Genomic DNA, 23,064 nt, shown 5'->3' with positions numbered 1-23,064 from the left:
ATATATTTGTGGGGACTGGAGAGCGTAGTGGATGAATTTATATTTGGCCATATTCAGCAAAGAAAGTCATAATTGAAACAGGGCCTGAGGGGACATTAAAACACAACGGAGGGATCTTGCACATGTTCGTGGCGACTTTGGTGTCATTAGCTCACACCAGCCACTTTAAATGGATAATTTATGCCGCCAGATGGTCCTTTTTGGGGATTTTCCATCAAGCCCAATCCCCTTTTTGGCACAGAGAACACCTTTATGTTGTTCCCACACTTATCCGGGCCTACATAGCTTTTCCCCAGGGGTACAGTTAATTAAGTGGGAGGCTTTTAGTGGTTCACTCATGTAAATTGCCTCCAGAAATATGTTGGGAATTATGTATATCCAAATGCATGGGCAGCCTGCGCTTGGGATAATTCTCCCCAACAAGTATGAAGGGCACTGGGTCTATGCTTCTGATGTGACACCGGCAGCAAGGCTGTCCTCCCGCTCCCCTCCGAGAGCTCGGCATCTGGGATAGGCCTCCCTGAGTTTCCAGGGCTCCCTAAGTACAGAGGCCTGAAGGTGGCCAGGAGAGACTTCCCTCAGCAACAGGAAGACGGTGAAAAGTGAAGCGGTGCAGACTTCCGGTAAATTACGCGCATTGTTTTTCAAATGGTTCATCTCAGCACTTCCGGCGCCCGACTCTGCCTGCCTGTGCAGCAGCCCACAGGCCAGGATGTGGGCTGGCTTCTGCTTCCCAGTGCTCCCTGCGTCCCTCCGCTTGGTTTCATTCCCCTGTTGTCTCACAACTTGGTAGAACCTGATCTGGATCTGGTCGTGCACTGTGACGTGAGCCCCGTGAAATTCTGTCCGTCAGAACTCACACCCCATCGATGGCTGTGCAGTCACACAGGTGACAAGTCGGCCATGAGATGATGATGCAAATGATTAGGAAGGGCTGCGGCAAAGTCCTAGTTGTGCCTGTGTTTGTCGGTTAATGTTCTTTACAATGTGCAGACTCTGGTGTTGTTTGTTTGCTTGTTTGTTTGTTTGTTTGTTTTGAGAGCAGCTTGCCGAAGCCCACACTGATGGTGTGTCTGTGGCCAGGATCTGTCTTTGGAACCAAAGTTGACGCCAAGATATAAGTTCACTTCTGTATTTAACCTCTTTAGCGTGATCACTTAAGCTAATGTTTCAAGGTCTTGTGTTCCAGACTCATAGTTAAGTTAAAAATGTCATAATAAAAATCGCAAATAACTCGCTAGAAAGACCTGAAAATTCCCTGTTTTCTTTATCTCAAACTCTTATCATGGAACCTAGGTCAGGAAAAAAGATATGAGCTACTAAATACACATAGAACAGTATATACAGGCGGAGTATGAACTGTCATATCATCCATAAAATCAAATAATCTTCAGTATTTAGAACTTGTTCAAATGCTATGTCAGAGAGGCCTTGTGTCCACCATCTCTGCCTTCATAGCTTCTCTCTTCCTTACCCGTGCTCCGTCTTTTCTCACCGTAGAATGTGCACTCCCTCAGAGTGTGACTTAGTCCGTCTTTTACACTTGCTGTATCCCTAAAACCCACAACAGTATGTAGGACATAATAGGTGTTCAATAAATATCGACTGGAGGAGCGAATGAAGCAGAGAGAGTGGAGCTTTCTTATACACTCGACAGCAGAATTTGCTGCCAGCAATCCTCTAAAAATTGGTATTTCCTATATTCTTAACCTGCAGGCTTCCAGTCAAATCTAATTACCGGCAAATAGTAGGAAAAATAATTGCTAAGACTCAGCCAAGCTTCTCATTGATCAGTAGTAGGGTGTCAAGCTATATCCCAACTAGCCTTCTCCTTAACGGGGTTTCCTTTAAATAAACCAGATACTTTTTAAAAGGCAATTGAAAAGAATAGTGCTTATTGGCAGTTAGGGTGGAAAGGAGGAAGCGACAATGGAGGGGACAGTGGTCCATACACAGGACGTCACGGTGAAATAGGAAACTACACATTGTCACACAGTAAAGCTGCTACATTCAGTGATATGCTACATGACATATGATGATAATGGTACATTTAGTGATATGTATATCTCAAAATAACCCAAAGCGAGGAGTTGGACGGTTGCTATGACAAAGAAACGGTCATCGTTTGAGATGACAGAGGCACTAACTTCCCTGACTTAGTGAGTGGGCAGTGTGTCCACGCATCGAAACACTATACTTTTCCTCCATAAATATGCATAGTTATTTGTCAATAAGATATAGTTGTACATTATTTCAAAGAAAATTATAAAACATAATGCATGATGGGTGAGGCCTGTATCATGGATCTCAGTGGTGCTCTGTTTTCCTGAGGTGTTGTAGATAGTTGAGATTGTCTGGTTTGGAGAGGTCATCTCCCTGCTTCACTTGTGCTGGAAATCTCTACTCTTCCCTCTCCATTTTTCTCATATACCACCACGTACGTACCCGAGGACCTGCAGTGAGCTCCCCAGGAAGTGTCTCGGAAATGCATCGGAGACCAGCCAGATCTCACAGCTATGGGACTTGCCCAACTTATCTGAAAGGCAGTTGCCTTTAAATGTTATGCTATCAAGCCGTTCTCCCTGTGTTTATCAGCAGTGGTTTAAAACCTACCCCAGTGGGATAGAAACCCGCCCGTTTTCATAGGGATCAGAGAGGTTCACATCCTAGGCAGCTGCTGACCCTCGTAATGATAAAGAAAAGCGCTCTCTTTCTCCTCGTCCCCTGTTCCCTCCCACCTTCTCTTCCCCATTTAGGCCTCTGCTCATCATCGTACCACTATCAGTGAGATCAAGTCATGGAATTTTATCAAGAGCAACTGTGTGCAATATTCTAGGAGAGATACAAAGAAGAACCCACTGAGTCCCTGTCTCAAAGATCAAACCTCTGAAAACCCTCGGGGCTTAGTGACTGCTGATACTATTATACAACAACAATAATACAACAGTACTATTATTTCAGCCCCATCTCTGTCTCTTAAGTCAGGACCCTCAACTGAGCTGGTAGAAGCCAAAGTCCTCTGTAAAATTAATATCCTCCAATCACATGAACTGTTGTCCCTGGGATCATTGAGGGCGCAGACTGATGGCAGATAAAAGAGCTATAAATCTCAATGGAGAAATAGGGTCAGTGTCTTTAACAAGTGGCCAGTACAATGGGTTTAGGATGGAATCCCGCTGAGAAACATTTCCAAACTTGAAAGAGACTAGCCTTCCAATAATTAGCACAAAATAAATGATGCTAAGTATTGGAATAATATATTTCTTTTCTGTGCGGTCCCTTCTTAGCTGTCCTATGACCCTCCCTCATGTTCTCTATATCCCCCAAAAAGAGGGCTCTTCAGATTGTCTGCCTGTGCTGCTTCCAGGCTTGAGGCTGCCCCTGCACTGAGTATGTCATGCCATTTCAGTAGATCTAAAGGGAATTCAGTATGAAGCTCTAACACTTGTCCATGAAACTCAGTGCTGTTTAACTGTAGGGTTAAGAAGCTACTTAAAACTGGGTATAGTGGCATATGTGCTTCCAGCACCCCATCCCAAGTTCAGGGTCATCTTTGGCTACTTAGTGAGTTCAAGGCCAGCCTGGACTAGATGAAACTCTGCTTTAAAACACACAATAAAAAATGAACAGTTTGAACTTTCTCATAGAAAATGTTTCAAAATTTGAATGCATTAAATTATGTTTATATATATATACATTATAAGCATAATCACATCAAGATGATAAAACTATTAATAGACACAATTATGTCAGTCAAAATGTTATAAATTTCAAACAGTTCAGTGCAAGACTTAAAGCCAAACTTGATTAACTAATATATTTAATTGCAATTACTTTTTAAATGTAATAAGTGATGAACTTCTCTCAGGGATAAACTTATTTCCAGGATAAGCTGATTTCATTTTTAAAGGTCAAAATTAAGTGTGTCCTCTGCTCTTATAAAATGGTATTAAATAAATAAATACATTTCAAAACCATTTTAAAAGCATCTACAGAGGACTATTTTGGCAAACAGTTAGCTGGTGGCCCCAGATTTGCAGAACTGGGACACTAGGTCTCAATGACTATATGCACAATTACATTTTGAGAGTAGCATTAGTTCATTGCAGCCTTTTAAAACGTTTATTAGAAGCGAGGCGTGGTCTTGCACTGGTAATATCAGCATCTGGGAAGCTAAGGCAGGAGGCTTCACAGTTCAAGGCCAACCTGGGCTACCTAAAACAAAAATCACCTGTGGGGCTTGTCTGGGTTCCCACACCTGCCAGTCCCATTTGACTGCCTACAGCCACTCTTCAGTTTACCAACTCGTACATCCAGCTGAGACATATAGGACCCATTATATATGCCAGTAGTACAGCGTCAGACTGGTAACAATAGTCCATTGATCACAGACACTCTGCTGCACTCGCATAAATTAGGGGAAATGATTAAATCTCCCACAATCCCCTGCAGTAATGGGAAGAGTTGCCGTCACAGAACACTGCCGTGGGATCAATGTCCTGGCTTGTCCTCTGCATTTATGGAGCAGTGGGAAAGCATCACTCTGTGGCAGGGTGCTCCCCCCATTATCTGCTTAGTATCGGCACCTGCTCGTTAGGGAAGGCTGTGCCCCGGAGCATCAGGAGAGAATGAGGGTCTGTCTTAATGACCCTTATCAGAGAAAGCTTACCTAAATAAAGGGGTACGACAGAAAAGCACCATTACAAAACGGGTACTCTCACCACCCTGCAAAAGATGTGCCTACCTTTTTATCAGGGCTGTTTTCTTAATGTCAGAAAAGGGCCTAAAGCAACCTTTTTTATTGAAATCTAAAAAGCTATCTACTAGAAGAAAAACATGTCTTCTCGCATACACATAGTCTGTATTGTGCACCACGGGCATATATGGCAGAGAATGCTTGACAAAATTACTGTTGTTTTTCTTCCAAAGCCTGTTTGCAGCGCCTGGGAATGTGACAGACATTCAATCAATATTTGTTGAATAAATAAATACGAAGCTGGAGACCATGTGTGTCCTATCTTGTCCTTTGAATCCGGTCAAACACTGAGATCAGAGTGCTGAGCGCGTTTGATGAAGGAAGGAGGGGGAGCCTCATTGGCTTTGGAGAGCCCAGATGCTCGATTTTGTAAATACTGACGCTCCCAAGAAAACAGATACTGGCCTTTTCAGCTCGGCCTGTGGAAATAAATAAATTACCCAGACCACCAGAACCCTTTAGTTTCACGTTTGAAAGTGAGCTGTAGAAATATCTTAAAATGGAACAATAGCAAAGATGACGCTGATTGGCGAGGCTCACCTGGGACCCTTCTCTCCCTGTGCCTGTCACCGTCCCCAGGTGCTGTTGGCTCAGTGTGTGCCTGAGACCTGCAAAAGGAAGAGAGGAGCGGGAAAGCTGACTCCCCTCCAGCCCCCGCTCCCTTGGAAAGCTTGTTTGAGAGAGAATAATAAGAAAAAGACAGAATGCTTTCTAAAAATGTATAGAAATTAGGAATTAAAAATCTCTAAAATTTTCGTTTTCTCCCATGATCAAATCTGCAATCTTTGCAAACTGCTCTAGATTTTCTGGATTTCTGCATGTGGAAAAGTCAGGAACAACAAAATAGCCCCACCTCCTACTTCAGCTCTGAGAACATCAAATAATGTTACGAAGAAATCAAAAGCTACCATTTACTGACTTTCCACTATGTGCAAAGTACTGTATCTGTCATTATCTATGGGATGCCCTAGAGCTTGTTAAATTGATACACAAATTGAAATGTTGTATATCTTTTTTTTTTTTTTTTTTTTTTTTTTGGAGAATACTAGAAGGACTCTGGAGTGTTACAGGAGGTATAATGCTAAGGCATTTAATGGGAAACATGTATGCATCTGTAAATATCACCTACAAAGCTCTGTGCAAAGTGGAAGGTGAAATAGAAAATAAGCAAGGTCAAAGCTGGCCTCAGTGAGTACAGCTCACTGAAGCAAAGGGGGGAATAGTTAAGTGAGTGCTGAGACTGACAGGATGTGGGAGACAGAAAACCTCACAGTTTGGGAGTTTCTTCATTGGCGTGGGTAGTAATCTCCCACTGCGCTTGGCTTGCTTACCAGCCCTCACCTGACCACTAGGGCAGCAGCTGACCTGGTCTCCAGGTCCTTCTCCTCCCAACAGCCAAGTATCACCTGCCCCATCCCTAAAATGTGTGCAGATGGCACAACCTCTAGGAAGTTCACAGTATGTGAAGTACATGAGTTGGGACCATTCTGAGCTAGCCAAAGAAATCCTTTCTTATATGTACCAAGATCTCCCTGTCATAGGTTTGTGACTTCCAGATGGATAAAGGGTAGACAGACAGAGATACATGACAGATTAGAATTGCTTCAGATATGATATTTTGCCTTATTTAGATATTAAATTAGATATTGTTAAAATTTTCTTGAACTACAACATAAGGTACTTTTAATCTCTGCTATAAAAAGAAAAATTCCCCTTAAGTAGTGATCTTAATTTCTCTCCTGTATGGACATAATATAGATATGAACTAGGCCATAATTTGATTAAGAAAGAAGGCATATTGGCTAATATTTTTGTCACTAGAATGCTTCTGGAATTTTAAATATTTAAGTGTTTTATAAGCAACACTTAATGTCAACACATATTCTCAACTGTACATGCACATATATACATTCATATATAATACAATATATATACATATGAGCTAAACATAGATAATTATTTCACATATATCCATTTAATTTGTTTAAAAAGTGACCGCATATCAGATCATTTATGATTGTATTTTCAGGCTGATTTCTCTCTCATTTACCTTCTGTTTTTCTACCATACTAATGAATCCATGTATATATTAAATGACAGGGTATAGCACCATATTTCATGTGGAAATAAAGGCTAACAATGTTTTTTTAATAAGGTAGTTCTTTAATACTCTGGAGCAGGAATCTTTTCTATGAGGAATGGGAAGAGAGGACGAAGGAAGTCTTTGGGTCCATGTAGATCCCTGCAGTCCTGGTCTCCCTGTCTATCCCGGGCATCAGCTTCTGATGGGCCTGTGTGTACAACCCGTTTTCCTGTAGACAATTACAATAACTTATCCAACTCCATCCATCCGCAGGCTTCAGTTTCATCGTAAACTCATCAATTAATCAAAGACATGCCACCCATTTGGAGATGACGGGTGCAGTCCGTCCTGGGAGGTTCCAGGAAGCGCTCACGTGCGCACAGTAAATCAGAGACCAAGTCCTGATGGATTCCTGAACAGCTCTCCGAGTGCTCCAGCGGAGAGGGTTCCCTCCAGCCCTGGCTGCGGTGTTTGTCTCTCAGACGAAGGGGGCAGGGGAAAATGCAGCATGCATGAGTTCCCTCCAGTTTACAGTATTTCCTAGAGGCGAAAAGTTTAACTGAAACGGAAACACTGTACATGTTAAAAGCAGTTCATTGGTGTGACTTTTTAGAACCAAGGCATACGGATCCCCTCTCCACCTTTCTTATCAACTAAAATCCTGCCTGATGCTTTTGGATTATTAAATACAGTACTGCTACAATCCTTGGCTCTGTGGTTTGTTAGATGTGAGGGCCTGCGTATAGTCCAGCACCTTGCAAGGTTGCGGAGAGTGGGTGCCACCAGCCTCGGCTGGTGTTCAGAACTCACTCAAACCAGGCTCCTGAGCACCTGTGTTTGGATGTGGGCCGTTTATCCTCTTGTTCTCTATTTTAAATAATTCCAATTTCTAGGCACCTACTTTGCAAATAATGAGGGGTAAATTAAAGTTTCCACTTGGTGTAGATGGGCATGATTGAGCATGTTAGAACTTCTGAGAGCATCAGCCCCATGTCCATTTCTAATCTGAGTGTCCTATGTAGTCCCAGCTCTTCTGCTGTGTTAGCAAGCCTAACCTAGACTTCATTCAGCTAACATCAGCTTCCAGCTTTAGTGACTTCTGAATATCAGGAGTACGTGAATCGATGCCAGTCAGCCGTGTCATGAAGAGTGAAGTCTACCAAAGTCACTCTGCAGACCTGCTTGCATCCCAGCACACCTTAGGTGCTGACGCAAGCCAGGTCATGGGTTCTAATATCCAATACGTGTGTAGGGCCTAAAAGTGTTTGGCTGTCTTTCACCGTCAAGGGCAAGTCAGTAACCATCGCCGTTTGGATCAGTGAGTGGAGAAAGCCGGCTTTGTCTTTTTCATTGACACACGTAGTAGTCACTCCGTTGGGAAGAGCCGGTTGTAGTGCCCAGTGTGGTTTGCTGTGTTGTTTTTAGCCCGTATAAAGACCTTTTCCTCACAAGTGCTGGAGAAAGTTCATCCCATGAAGAGAAAAAGCTGTGAACGATGCTGCACAGCGAGCGATCCATCCTGATTGGCCTGCGGGGAGTTGTCTGCTTAAAATGGGATCCTTGTGTTGAGTTTCCAAAGAAGGTGTGAATGTGAAAAAGAAGTGTTAAATCATGACTCCAGAGAAAATGTCGGCCATGAGCAGTTTTTAGTTGAAGTAAAAAAACCAAACTTTAAAAATTGGATAAATAAGACGAGTGGGGGGGGGGGAGGGTGAGTCATGAACTCCAGATCCAAAGCGTTGTAGAGAAGAGGCGAGTTTCCACCGAACCTGAATGCGGCACTCAACAAGAGACATTGATTGAATGGAACTGACTCATTTTCTTAATTGATATGCAAAGCTCTGCCAAGCATTTACCCTTAGTGTCAGATAAGTAATTTTTAATAAAATATTTCCAAGACATGAAGACAGTTAAGAAAACAGCGCGGTTTTTAATAACTGCACTCGTAAGTAAACGGATCTATCATTATGTTGTCGCGGAGAATGACAGGGAGCAGAAACATGCTGCTGATCCCTCACAGATAAGTGTGTAATGTAATCAGACAGACACCCTTCCTCCGCCGAACGCAGCATTCATCATTAGAAACGCAGCTTACTCTGCTTGATATGTCACTGTTGTTTAAAAGGAAATAGCAAGCCAGCCAGATACTGTGCTGCAATGACTCATGGATTTGTGTGATTGCTATCAGAATTCCTTTTGGTTTTTGAAATGTCTACTAGATACTGCTAATAATACTGGGGCTTTTTTTTTTTTTGCATGCATGAAGATGTAGTTGAAATCCAGCAATTTGTCCTGTTTTGCAAAATATCAGTGTAATGAGTATTCTTGGACGCTAAATATTTTTAAGCTTTGAAATGGCCTTTGGGCTCATCGATCTGAAATGAGGGTTCAATCTATAGATGGATTGTCCTATAAGGCATGGGCTAGAAGTTGTCTGCATTAAATAGTAGCCTAAGAGTGAAACTTTCTGTGAAAACTTCCATCTTCAAATGATGAAACACGTTACCTCTTTCCAACATTCATAAACACTGACTTTTTAAGAAATCCATTTTCTTTTACTATATAGCCCTGTCTTGAGCTGTGAATTGCTGGATAGTTATACAAGGATATCAGCTCAATTCACTGCACAAGTCTGTCTTCCCGCTTTCTCGGCAGCTCAACGGCCTTTCAGGGCACAGAGCAGGGTTATTGAAGGATGGCAGGCAGACTTCACTAAGTAACAGGTGGAGGTCAAAGTAGTTTATTTGTGAGGATGAACAAGCACAGAGATGGAGCATCAAATGCTTTGCCATAATAAGGTTTAGCAAGAAAACGCTGACTATACCAAGCCGAGATTCTCGCTGACAGAACCTTTTCTCGTGTTTATTACTTGATTTCACAGTTCAAGCAATTTGAAGAGGCCCAAAATTATATTCTCTTTCCCTTATGAAATGTTTCAATCAGCTTCAAATTTTTCACTTCAGATAAAGTGATGGGTGCTTTCCATGTATCCAAGAAATATTAAGGGAAATAGAGTCCTCCTGCCAGCGTTACCCCACACTGCCTTCAAATTAAGTTTTGCCAGTTGAACCCTCAAATTCCAAGTGTTTGATCATGATTGGAGTGACAGGTAGGAGCATATTTTAATAAACACGTAAACTCACATCACTGAGGCTAATGTTATTTGCTCAGAAAAGCATCTGATTTTGACAAAGCTGGAAGACCGCAGTGCCTGTGGCTTCTTGGAGATGAGAGGGAAAGAAAGGGGGAATCTTTGGGTTCCCCATCCTTTCACACTGTGCACAAGCTTTGCTTCTCAAGACTACAAATTGCCTGTGCACTCATGTCTTTCACAATAAGATCCATGAAAGCCATGTTACCACTCCTGTCCAACAGAATGAGAAGGTAGGACGTCCATTGGCATCACACAGACAAGAGCTGCTCCAGGGGACTCCACCTCAATGCCAGTACATGCATCTTCCCTGTGAGGTGCTGTGACCATCAGCCTCACATGACTCTGGACACCCAAACTGTGGTGGTGCCGAGCAATGGAATTTGTAAGTTAACCCATGTGCATTGGAGTAGCTTCACATGGCTGGCATCTGTCATATTGGAAAAGGCAGATGCAAACCAAACACAGGTGTTATTGTTTACGTTTGCAACTGTATATCTAAGCAGAATGTTTTACCATGTTGCATTTTTTTTTAGTGCAAAGAAAATCATTTGTTTTTCTCACAAATTTCTTCTTTACCCACATTCCTGTGAATGGGAGTGATTGCTGTGTTGAGCCAAAGCCAATTCTTCCCCTAACATATGATAGGAAGAAAGACTAGGGGCAGTGGGGTAGGTAGAGAATATGCTGTCTCCTGGACACATATGAAGCATGGCACACAACTTGTCTCTGGGCTGTGTTTTTGCTTTTTTGTTTTTAAAGAAAGAGGAAGCTTCATGTTGCCCCAGAAACCAGGTTTCCATGTAGCATTTTCCTTGTGTCTCTGCTCTATTTTCTGTAGCTATACATAGCTCTTTCTACTTACAAGACAATATTTGGAGCACAATAGAGATTCATTATTTCTTTTCCCTAGAAAGATCAGTATAATGTTTTTCACCATACTTCTTTTTCTTTAAAGAAAAAAAAGGAAGGAATCACTATGTCACCAAGCCTTTTAAACAGCCTGGACATCTCAATGACATGGTAATTCTTCCAGAGGTTTCCTCGCAGCGACCTTTAAAATGCACACAGGATGAGAAGAATAGGCTTTGGATGCATCTTACCTTCCATTGGATTCTCTTCCTCATAAAAAGTGATGTCCAGACATTTTTATTCACTGAAAGAGGCTAATAGTCAAATGTTTTACGTCACGGTTACCTAGTGTGTTAATTATAGTAAATTATGTTACAGTGAACCGTAATGGTTTTTATCATTAGTACAAAAATCTAAGAAAGGAACAAACTCTTCAACCATACCCTCATATGGCGTTTTGTATATTTACACCAACTGGACCAGAATGGTCCTAAAATGGTCATTAGTCTATCCAGTTAGCATCTTCCTTAGCATCCTGGTTGTTAAAGCCGATCTAATCATGTGGAGTAGTTTCAGTGGTGCTAGAAAGGCCCTGTTCTTGCCAAGGGCAGTGTAGAGAATGTGGCATAATTCATCAATTGCCTTCATCCTGGGCTTGAGAAATGTCAGGGAAATTGATACCGATGCTATTAGTCTAATAGACACAACTGGGCTTTTTGTTTTCCCAGACTTGTACCTGAAAGGTAGTTGAATCCAAGAGCCTGCATGTAAGAAGCCATTCATAAAAGTGGTCACCAGCATTTACAGAAAGGAAAGTGTTACACAGAAAGTAGAATGAGCCTTGGCTGCATGGGTTCAAATCTGGGCTCCTCTACTTTACTAATTGGCCTCTCACCTTCTCAGTCTTTCCCCTCAGTCACTCTCTGAGCCATCCTTCAGCCTACTGGCTATTCCCAGGCATGCTTGGCTTGCTCCCACCTGCAAGAGGATTCCCTGCCTCCTTCCTGCCTTAGTGGTGTGTCAGCCCCAGGCTGCTGTTTTGCTTGGTGCAGTTTCAGTTACCCATGATCCTCTCTACTCCAGAATGTTAGTATTCATCTTGACTCTTCAAGAAGGAGAGATCCTATCTGCCTAACTTACATTGCCTTGAGTCTGCATATAACTTTACCTTAGCAGTACCTTACTTTGTACTAATGAGAGGACAGTCAGGTTTTGTTCAGCCTGACTGTTCAGTAAGTTGCCAAGACCTGGGTGTTAAAATGCCATCGGTAGGCATGATCTTGAGCAAATTTCTTAATGTGCCATAATCTAGACTTCATGCAGCATTAGATTGTAGGACGGTAAGGATAATACCTGCATAGATGAAATAAAAATGTAAGGACTTCACAGCACATAGTAGGCGATCTCCAATTTATAGCTTCGTTATTCTCAGTTCAATTTTTGAAAGCAATTAATGTACAGAAATTTTATTTCACCAGGTGTCTCCTAGCTCTCTTGGAGACAGGCAGGAGATGAAGGCTTGTTGTAACCTTTAGGCTTGAAGGAATAATTGACCTGGAGCAAGGATCATTACACAGATAGATCGCTGGGGATTAGAAGCTGACAATACGGAAAAGAATAGCCAAGATGTGCCAAAGACCAGCAGTTCTCAACATGTGGGTCGCAACCCCACAGGGGTCACACGTCAGAGATCATGCATATCAGATATTTACATTAAATTCCTAACAGTAGCAAAATCGCAGTTATGAAGCAGCACCAAAATAACTTTATGGCTGGGGTCACCACCACATGAGGAACTGTGTTAAAGGGTCACAGCATTAGGAAGGTTGAGAACCACTGATATAAATGAACCTTGAAGCATTTGGGGTCTCCTTCTAACCTACTTAGGGGCAACTCTCAGAGGGAAATGACATCTTTACTAGCTCTTCAACCAAGTAACAACACTCACCTGCCTCAGTTGCTGTTGAAGAGGACCTGGGTTCAATTCCCAGGCCCTACGCAGTGGTTTACAACCATCCATAATTCTATTTTCGGGGGATCCAAAGCCCTCTTCTGACTCCCACAGTACCAGGTACACATGTGGTATGCATACATACACTCGAGCAAAACATTCAGACACATAAATTAATTTAATTTAATGTCTGTCCAGCTATCATTGGAAAATTCATGTTTATGGTATGTCCTCCCACACACCCACTGCTCCTATAGATCCTGAAAGTGACCCCTTTGGGAGATTCTCAGGCAGGAACAACTTCCTAGTTCCTGTAGCAATTCTTTTACAGCGCCACTACAGAGCTCTTGGTCAAAGTCTTTGATCAGCCTATAATCTGTGGTTGAAATGGTTAAAATCATGATTCTCTTGTTTCCTTTTTTTCATTACTTAAAGTAAGTCTTGATTTCTCCAGGAGACCTTGAGAATTAATTTAGAGTTTTAAAATACCATTTAATCTTATTTGTTGAAATCTATTTCTTACAAGAATCGGCGGGAGGGGGGATAACAATTTCCAGAAGTGTTTAATCCTTTTTTGAAAACAACCACAAATTATACCCCTCTTCCCTGACTCCAAGAATGTCGTAGCCTTTTCAAGAGGTAGTGTCATTTTCACTGATTTCAGTGTATCCTGGAGAAAACCTTACAACTTAGGATTTGTTAGGTAAAAGTTACAGAAAATTCTGGAAGTCTAGAGAATGTGCATTACAGGTGTTGCTGTACATATTTGAAATCCTATTGGTTCCTATTGCAGGTGACATATCGCAATATACTTAGCAGCTGAAAGCAGCACACATTTGCATGTCCCATGTCTGTGGTCAGGGTTCTGAGTATATTCAGTCTAACAAGGTGCTCAGGTCTCCCCAAGGCTGGAGTCATAGTCTTCTTCCATCTGTACTCCTCTCCGGAGCTTAGGGTTCTCCTTTATGTCCTCACAGTCATTGACAGAATTCAGCCTTTTGACTTTAGAACTAAAGTCTTGGTCTTCTTAAAGTTTCATTACTCTGGATAGTACATTAAAACTAAAGACTGGGTTTGTTAACAGAAATCCCTACCAGTTATCATTTGCACAGTAATTCTATAACCTGATGCACAGATAGTGAGTGAAAGAACTTTAATGAGGAGTTTTCTCTAAAGTAATGTACGGAAACTAAACTATTCCGAAAGCAAAAGCCAAGATGTATGATCTGTAGCTTTTAACATTGAGGATTTTTAGCTGCATTTTGAAATTTCATCTGGTCAATTAAGTATACAAAACAAATTAACCAAAACATACATTATGTATGTAGAAAAATATTAAAGTATATAATAGGGAAATGTACTCAATATAAGTCTTTAAAAATTGAAAACACAAAGTAATTTTGAGCTTTATGACAGCCTTAGGGTTCACATTACTTGACTGGGATAAATTTAGAAGATTAGACAGTCTGGCTTGTTGTTCTTGCATGCTGACTGAGCTTCTTCCCTTTTTAACTCTTTCAAGGAGAGCTTAAAGTGTGTATGCATGTGTGTGTGTGTGTGTGTGCACGTGTGTGTGTGTGTGTGTTCACACTACAATGTGCATGTGGAGGTCAGATACAATCTGTAGGTGGGCATCACTTCTCACCTTGGTTTTAGGCAAGGTCTCCACTGTTTGTGCTACTGTACTGTGTACTCCAGGTTAGATGACCTGCAGACTTGCAGGGATTTTCCTCCCTGGGCCGTCCATCATGCCATAGGAGTGTGGGGACTAAGTGAGCATGGCTTCACCTGGCTTTGTGTAGGTTCTTGGGATTTGGATTGGGAGTCAAGTCCTCATACTTGAACGGCAGTGCTTAACCACTGAACTTTTCCCAAGCCCCTATTTCACTAATTATTTAGCACTTGATCATTCTTTACTTGGTACTGTCTATTGTACTTAAAGTTCCTTTCTTACACATCAAACATGGAGAGGAAAGATGAACATTTTGAAGAAATCACAGCTTTCTTGAGTCAGTCATTTTCTCCCTTCAATAAAGTTGGTTAAATACCATAACTATAACTATGATTCCATTGTTCAGAAACTAAAATAAAATCTGCAGTCTTCAAAGTTTTGACATCTTCCACTGCTACTCTATTTCTGTGTCTTTCCTAACATGTAATTCAGGCATCTGACTGAATTTAAAGAAGTAGAATCTTTGGCAGCTCAAAACTTCATTTGTGCAACAGAGGTTTGAGTGACTTGGGAGATATGTCTACACCTAAATGTTTTATTATTTCCTTTTTTATTGGAAGGCTTTCCCCACTGTAGTCAAATGATAATCCCTTGTTTATGTCGCTGGCAGTGGGTGTTCATGTATGACCTCAGTGTGTCCTACCTGTTAGCACATGGTATTGTGTGCTCCGTAGACTTTTCAACAAACAAATGCAATTAATGCCACTAGAACTAGTGACTTTGTTTTTAATTCAGATCAAGTAGGAATTGACCTAGAAAGCATTTGATTCAGGAGTACGAATAAAATGAAATCACACAGCCATCCATTCTGTACTTGCGTCTTACTAGAAATGTACTAACTAGTTTGTTTCTCTCTTGGAATGGAAACCTTAAATTTTGTTATAACGTGGCATCTCTGTGTGAAATCACAGGTGAAGATGAAATCTGTACAGGGAGTTTAAAAAACACACTCATACACATGAATGCATGCACACACACACACACACACACACATAACCCTTTGGGATCCTTTGGTATGTTTCACAACCTTTGATCAACATCTTTAACTTAGAGAAGGCTAAAACAGACTCACTTCACATCCACATGTATTTGGATATCATATTATAGAGTCAAGCTAATCTCAGATTTAAAAAATAGATGTGTCTAGGTATAGACAAACAAGTTGACATTTGGACCATCTCTGTATCTAAATAAAAAATGCTCATCATAGTTCATAGTCCTAGAAATTACTCAATGACAGCTGCAAATTAATATCAATAAATTTATTACTTATTTTTCTAGTTTGCCCAAATAATTCTCAGAGCATTGACAAAAAGAAAAGTTACAGGTAGACATGTGTAAATGAACTTCTTCTTCTGATACAGTGCAGACCAATTTTTGTGCTGGAAACTTGAAACCCCAAATTTGTCTTGTGATACGGAGACTTGAAGCCATTTCCTTTATTTTTACGTCCAAATTTCTGTTGTCTTAACTGGCATGCTCCCAAATGGATAGATGCCTCCAGTTGTGTCTGTCAGCATGGTGTGGAGAACACCACAAATCTGGTAATTACAAGGAACTGTTTTCTCATTATTTCCCCACTATTTTTCTTTCCAAAGCATTTCCTAAGTTTGAAATGTTGTGAAAACCCTAGACTCTGGAGCAAAAAAAATGCTATTTTTAAAAAACAAGCTCTTATTGTGTTTTCTTAGCATAAAGGTAATGTATGTTCATCATAGAAAGGGCAAGTAAGCAAAATGAAGGCAAGGAAAACCATAGAAATTTAACTCAACTGAGGGAGACATAGTTACAGTTCACACACATCTTCTAGTTCTTTCTCTGCATAGAAAAAAAACCACTTAAATTGTGTTGCACATCCTGTGATTGATGTATTACAACACCCCATGTTATAATTGGTTTTTCAGTCAACAGTATCTTATAAATATCTCCTGTGGCATTATTCTTGTACAGTATTCTTTGCATTGGTTAGACCATATTTACTGAACCAGTCCCAATTGCTTGTCTTTTAAGGTTTTTTTTTTTTTAACTTTTATCTTTTCTTTTTTTTGTTCTATAAATAATTCACTGAAGGAACATCTGAGCTGCTATTATCAAGGGCATTTTTATGTAAAAAAAAAAAAAGCTAAATTATTTAAAGTGTAGCAAAATGCTTTGGTGCTGAAATACGGTAACTGACAAGACAAAATGATTGCACGTGAGGCTGTCTTTGTGTGCTTAGGCAGCTTCCTTTGTAAGGGTCCCAGAGGTCGCAGACACGTGACAGATTCCCTGGAAAAGTTGAAGCCTCTGTAAGTCAGATTTCTATTACTAGAACAAGTATCTGGAAGAAAAGCAGCTTTTGAAGAGAGTCATATTGGTTCGTGGTTTTAGAGGATCTGGTTCGTGTTCGGGTGGACCTCCCAGGCTCACTGGTGTGGTGCGTGATAGATAGCAAGGTGGAGAGAATGCAGCTAGTAAAACTGCTTACCTCCTGGCCAGGAAGCAAGAGAGAACAAGAAGAAGGGATCATCTCTCAGGATCCCACCCAACACTATGCCCCCAATGACCTAAAGACCTCCCTTCTTGAACTAGCTCCTAAAGTTCCTCCTCCCCATAAAAGAACCACTCTGAATGCGAAAATCTTTTTTATTTTTTAAAAACTATCTTTTTTTCATTTTACATACCAATCCCAGTTTCCACTCCCTCCCCTCCTCCCATTCCCTACACATACACACACACACACACACACACACACACACACACACACACACACCACACCACACCACACCACACCAGCTACCTCATTCTCCATCCCCTCTGCCGAGAGGGCAAAGCACATTGTTCCGAGGAAGGATCAAAGCCCTCCCCACTATATCCAAGCTGAGCAAGGTATCCACCCAAAGAGAATGGGTTCCAAAAAGCCAGTACAAACAGCAGGGACAAATACTGGTGCCCCTGCCAGTGGCCCCATTGTCTGCCCCAGTCATGCCACATTTAGAGGGTCTAGCTTGGTTCTATGTTGGTTCCTTCCCTGTTTGGCTGGAGTTGGTGAGCTCCCACTAGCTCAGGTAGACTGTCTCAGTGGGTGTCCCCATCATGGTCTTGACCTCTTTGCTCATATTCTCACTCCTCCCACTCTCCAACTGGACTTTGGGAGCTCAGCCCATGCTCCGCCACAGGTCTCTGCCCCTGTCTCCATCAGTTCCTGGATGGAGGTTCTATGGTGACGTTTAAGATAGTCATCAATCCGACTAGAGGGCAAGGCCAGTTCAAGCACCCCTCTCCTCTATTGCTTAGGGTCTTAGCTGGGGTCATGGGCTGAAGAGATGGCTCAGCCATTAAAGACAAGGCTCACAACTAAAAATATGAGGATGAAAATCTTAAAATGCAGGTCTTTTACAGGGGACACTGAAGATCCAAGATACAGAAAACCCCAAGTAGAGAAAATCAACAAACTATGATTTAATACAATAAATTGAAATAAATTATAGAACCACCTAAAAGGGGAGCCATTCTGTTACCTGTTTGTTCTGTAGCAAATTCACAGCATAAATTCAGCATAAATTTCCATTTACAAACAATTCCATTTTTATTTCTTTTTCCACTCTACGTGTTGTCTTTTTGATCACACAAATTGTTGCTATGTAGATTAAAGTTGCCTCAACAAATCAACCCTTCTTACCAGGCATGCCATCTCCAACCACACTGAAGAAGTCGGAGAAGTCTGGTTTCAGCAGCCCCTCCCCTTCGCAGACCTCCTCCCTGGGGACAGCATTCACACAGCATCACCGACCTGTCATTACAGGACCCAGAGGTGAGTTGCTCCACAGAGACCCACAAGGTGTAAGCATCGTAATGTTGAGATCAGAGTAGCAAAGTGAGGAGACAGTGAGGGCTCCCCTGCAGTGAGTGATCAATTCTTTTATTCAAGGGTAGTCTTCGAATTTTGAGGGACCAAAGAGATTCGGCATCCAATCCTAATTTTTTTAAAAGACACAAAGACTTTTTTTTTCTTTTAAAGAGGCAGTGGGATTTTGCAGAGGTGGGGAATAATTTGAGCCCAAATCAAGTGTGCCCTCGAGTTGTGTGTGTGCATGTCTGTGTGTATTTATTTATCTGGGTGTGTGCTTTTTCCATGTGGCCAGTTACCTATGTCTCACATAAATGTTTTTCCAGTCTCCCATCCTTACTCTTTCTCTTCCCACGAAACCCGATTTCCATATGCGGCATTTTGTGCTGAGGTTGTTGGCATTGGGGTGGTGACGAGTTGTCTTCACTCACTCCTTTTGAAGTGGTAGATAGTTTGTCTGGTTTTCATTGCCATGTTTTCCTTGTTTTAGTCTCATGTGCTTTTAAGTTTATTATTAAAATGTGTCCACAAGAAATATGATTTGTATTTCACGTTAAAGACAAGACTGAAACCTCAAGAGAATGTCAACAACTCACTTAACTTGATCCTATTGCAAGATGAAAATATTTATTGGTTTATTTATAAAACTCCCACAGTAGGAGTATGAATAACTGTGACCATTTTCACCCTTCCATCAGATTCTCCTTCATGTCTGTGATCTACCGGTTGGCATCATAAAACACCCTGGAGAGTTACAGTCTCTTGTCTACTTTGACATATACCTGGGGAAACTGGTATTTGTTGCAATGTTAGGGCCACAAATCTGAATCCATTTATGAAAACTCTGATAATCCTAAGAAAATGTGGTACTTGAGATGGATGCACAGAGAACATGTGAAAAATATCACTTACAAAAATAAATACTCCGTCACGGGAGACCATTTCTTTATCAGGAAATTCAGTTTCTTCATCTCAGAGATACTGTGTTCATTGATATGACTTTCTCATCAGGCTCCCTGACTCTTCCTCACTTGTACATATGACATAGTCTCAAATGCTTATCAAACACACCTGCATATATGTGTGCACATGCATATATATGGTATATGTATATTACACATTATATAAAGTTGAGAATTCACATCTGAATGAGCCATTAAATTAGTTAGTATTAGAGCCTGTCATTAACATTCGTTGAGCATCTAAACTATAGCAGGAAATGGCAGGTACGAAGCGGCTTTGGGTCAGAATATTTATGGTCCAAGGCATGTTATTCCTCGCTTTTATGTTCAGTTTAGCATGTTCAAATGCTAAATGAATGTCAAGAGGAAATCTTTCTTCAGGACTCAGAGGAGGGGGTTGTGGAGGTTCATTCATTTGTTCATTAAAGACTCACTGGGTTCTTGTCACTGTATAGACACTGGGGCCAGTGTCTCCCGTCCTCAGAGAACAGAGGTGGAGAAAGGAAGTGAGCATTGAGAAAAGCTGGTGTGTAGCAGGCTACTATCACTGCATCAGATAAAGAGACCTGAAAGACTGCACAGCACTGAAGTCAGATCTAAAGAGTCCTATGAGTGGCAGCTACTCTGAGCAAATGAAAAACCCCTCGTGTAGCAGGGCAGCAAAGGCGGTGAAGAGCAGCATGCCAACAGCCGGGAAGGCTGGGAGCTGCCCCTGCGTTCCCATTCACCTCCTGGCTTGTTAGTGTCTCATCAGTTTGAGGAGGGCGCACAATGGAGAGCGAACCTTTCTTCTCAAACTCATGCTCCCCCCTGTGACAACCGCCATACAGTAGCATGTTTGGAGACTTTCTGCAGAACGAAAACAATGTGCATACATCATTTCTTATTCAGAAAAATACCAAGGGTGTCTTGGCTTCAAGCTGCATTTCTATAAACTGTTGTGACTGCCTAGCACTTACACCAGGTGCACAGTGGTTAAGCCCCTCTCCTAAGATGGCCTGCCCTGCATTGCGCCATTGCAGACTTCTTTAGCCCACAACACCATGGACCTTTGACCTCCTAATTATATTCGTAGTTTTAAGATGTGTATGAGGAAAGAGAAGCTTCATTTAAGAACTATGGAATACCAAAGATTCCTTGTTTTCCCCAACATTCAAGACAAATCCCAACATCCTCAGTTCTCCTTTCTCGAAAATCTGCTCAGGTACCCATCCTCACTGTCCCCTTCCTACCCTTTAGTGTATGGCATAGGCCTTGGAGTAGGGTAATGATTCCATTCCGTTGCATCTCTGTGCTGAGAATCAGAGTTAAGGTGGGCAAACTAGGGCATCTGTTGGTTAAGGTATTTCTAGGTTGGGATGCTGTCCCTCAAAGCTGAAGAGCCATTCACAATGGGTTCTGCATCCCCTTTTGCGTGGAAAGCTCATGCCTACAACAGTACCCCTCAGAGACAAAGACTGGTATTTCAGGCCAAGTCTGAGGACCAAATCACCAATAGAACATCTCCGTTCAAATTTACTTGGTGAATAACCTCAAAATGCATTTTTATGCTAGAAAAAGATGTTGATGAATAGCCCTCTAATTTCTGTATTATAGGGAGGCATTTTTTTAGAGCTTAAAATTAATGGACAGTACCACAAAGGAAGATTTATATAGGTTAGGTTACATCAAAAAATGTACAACTCCATGAAGAAAATATTTTTATATAAAATCAGAGATCAAACAAAAGCCCACAGAAACATCTCATCTGCCACAAATGTAAACAAAGTTATAATAGCTTTAATATATAAAGATCTTGGTAAAATAAACTTGTCCGGTCGTATCCAACGAATCTTTCACACATTTTGTATCACCAAGTAGGTTTTACGTAATGGATAAATTAAAAGTAGATTAAGTGCACATAAATGCACACTCAAAAGAAATTCACACTCTACCCCAACCCCACACCACACCACACCATACTCCACCCACACACTCTGGTAAGTTCTCAGTGCTCCAGAAGAAACAGCAAACACAAATGTACTATCTTTCGCTTACTTCTTCTAAAGGAGTTTCCAAGATGGGGGAGGACCGTAGCCTGTCATCTAAAGCAAGCTGAGATGACCTCAGAAAAGCTTTGGTACTAAATGCTATGGCTTGTTTTAGCTTATGCTCCTCTGACCACTCTACTGCTTACATTATAAAGGTAGAGGTATGTGGTCTATTAAATCCAATCTCCTCCCTGGCAATGGCTTTCTTTGTGGCTTTGATAAATCACTTTGCCTTGTGGTCTCAGTTGGACCATCCGTACCATGTGGATAATACTTTGACACCTATTTCTCTGCGTGGTTAGAATCAGGTGAAGGGGTTAAACTACTGTGTTGAAATAACCTGGAGCAAGGAAAGTTAAATCTCAACAAAGCCGTTTTTGTCATTGTACACAGTTGCGTGTATTGGGCACTAGAAGCTGGAAGATTGAGCTTATCAAGACTTTCTTTTACTGTTACCTAAAGTCATCCCCGTCATAACATGTTCAATCACGGCACTATATCTTATCTATGGTAACTGGAAAGAAAACCTCTGTTCTTCTGTCTGTTGTTCCAAACATTGTGACTATACCTGGTGATGTAGATTCAGTTCTGAAACTTCTTTCACTCGCTGAGAAGTCTCTCCATGACCTAGGGTATTTAGACATAGAATGGGTGTCTAAACCAAAGAGTAGCTGATAAAAAAAAAGCATAAAAATTATTTTTAAAAATTCTTTGGTTACTTTGTATATTTAGTAAAGACCAAGGATAATTTGTCATAAATAAGATGGATATGTTTATTACTTTTCTACATAGAATTATATTTTGGCTAAATATTTGATACTGCAAGACATGAAGCATCTTCACCATTTTTAGATTGAATCAGTACTTGAATTTTTATCATCGGTGCTGAGAATGCCTCCACACTCACTCACACACACACACTCACGCATGCACATATAATACATATACGTTTTGTGTCATTCCACAAGTTGTTAGGAAATTTGTCCTAACTTAAAGCCAGAAGTCACTGAATTATTTTTATATAGCTCATCAACAACTCAAACAGCAACTTTAGAAACCAAATATTCCAATACAATCCAAAGATGTATTCATATGATACTTACATACTGACAAGTGATGGTAGAAAAATGTTCGTCTTCCGGGATCAGACTATTTTGTTTCTATAAGAGCAGAAGACCACATATGTTTAAAAAGAAAAAAAAAAACAACAACTTTTCAATTCACGACATTAAAGAGTCTCAGCTGGAATGGAGGTGTCCCAGGCGGAATCAGCCGGTGTTGTGCGGTGTGGGTGGCATGTGGAATGGGAAGTATGTATACACTCACAACCAAAGCTGTGGTAAAGTCACATGATCAGCCTAGGCAAACACTACAGAAACACCTTGAGTTCATTAACTGTTTAATTTTTGAATTAATTTTCTGTTGTGTAGAATCTTTTACTATTGCCAATTTTTGCATGAACCCCACATTTAGCTAGATGACTCTTTGTGGGAATGCAGCACACAGTTTAAGAAAATAATTCCCAAAGGGTTTGTCTGACCCTTTTATAGTGTGTGTGTGTGTGTGTGTTTGTGTGTGTGCTCATATGTCCATGTGAACAAGCATAGGTGTGCAGATCAGAGAGTTATTGCAGGGAGTGGTTCTCTCCTTTCACAGTTTGGGATCCAGGCATTAAGTTCGGGTCACCAGGCTTTCCAACAAGCTCCTTTGCCAGCTGA

General features: G+C 41.2%; 1 protein-coding gene across 8 annotated transcripts in view; it reads left to right on the top strand.

The window, feature by feature from the left end:
* Nfia (nuclear factor I A) overlaps positions 1 to 23,064 on the top strand; it is a 342,338-nt gene that overhangs the window by 253,086 nt on the left and 66,188 nt on the right. For 6 of the 8 annotated variants that reach the window (XM_050136416.1, XM_050136415.1, XM_050136414.1 and 3 more), the window contains one exon: positions 18,190 to 18,318. The exons of the other annotated variants lie outside the window; for them this stretch is intronic. In XM_050136416.1, coding sequence (XP_049992373.1) covers positions 18,190 to 18,318 — 129 coding nt within the window. The remainder of the gene's footprint in view (positions 1 to 18,189; positions 18,319 to 23,064) is intronic. 8 annotated transcript variants of the gene reach the window in all.

Source organism: Alexandromys fortis, unplaced genomic scaffold (genome assembly GCF_014885135.2).
Source record: "Alexandromys fortis isolate MF-2015 unplaced genomic scaffold, M_Fortis_MF-2015_v1.1 scaffold_13, whole genome shotgun sequence".
Lineage (NCBI taxonomy): Eukaryota > Metazoa > Chordata > Mammalia > Rodentia > Cricetidae > Alexandromys > Alexandromys fortis.
This window is presented reverse-complemented; position numbering and strand designations above follow the sequence as displayed.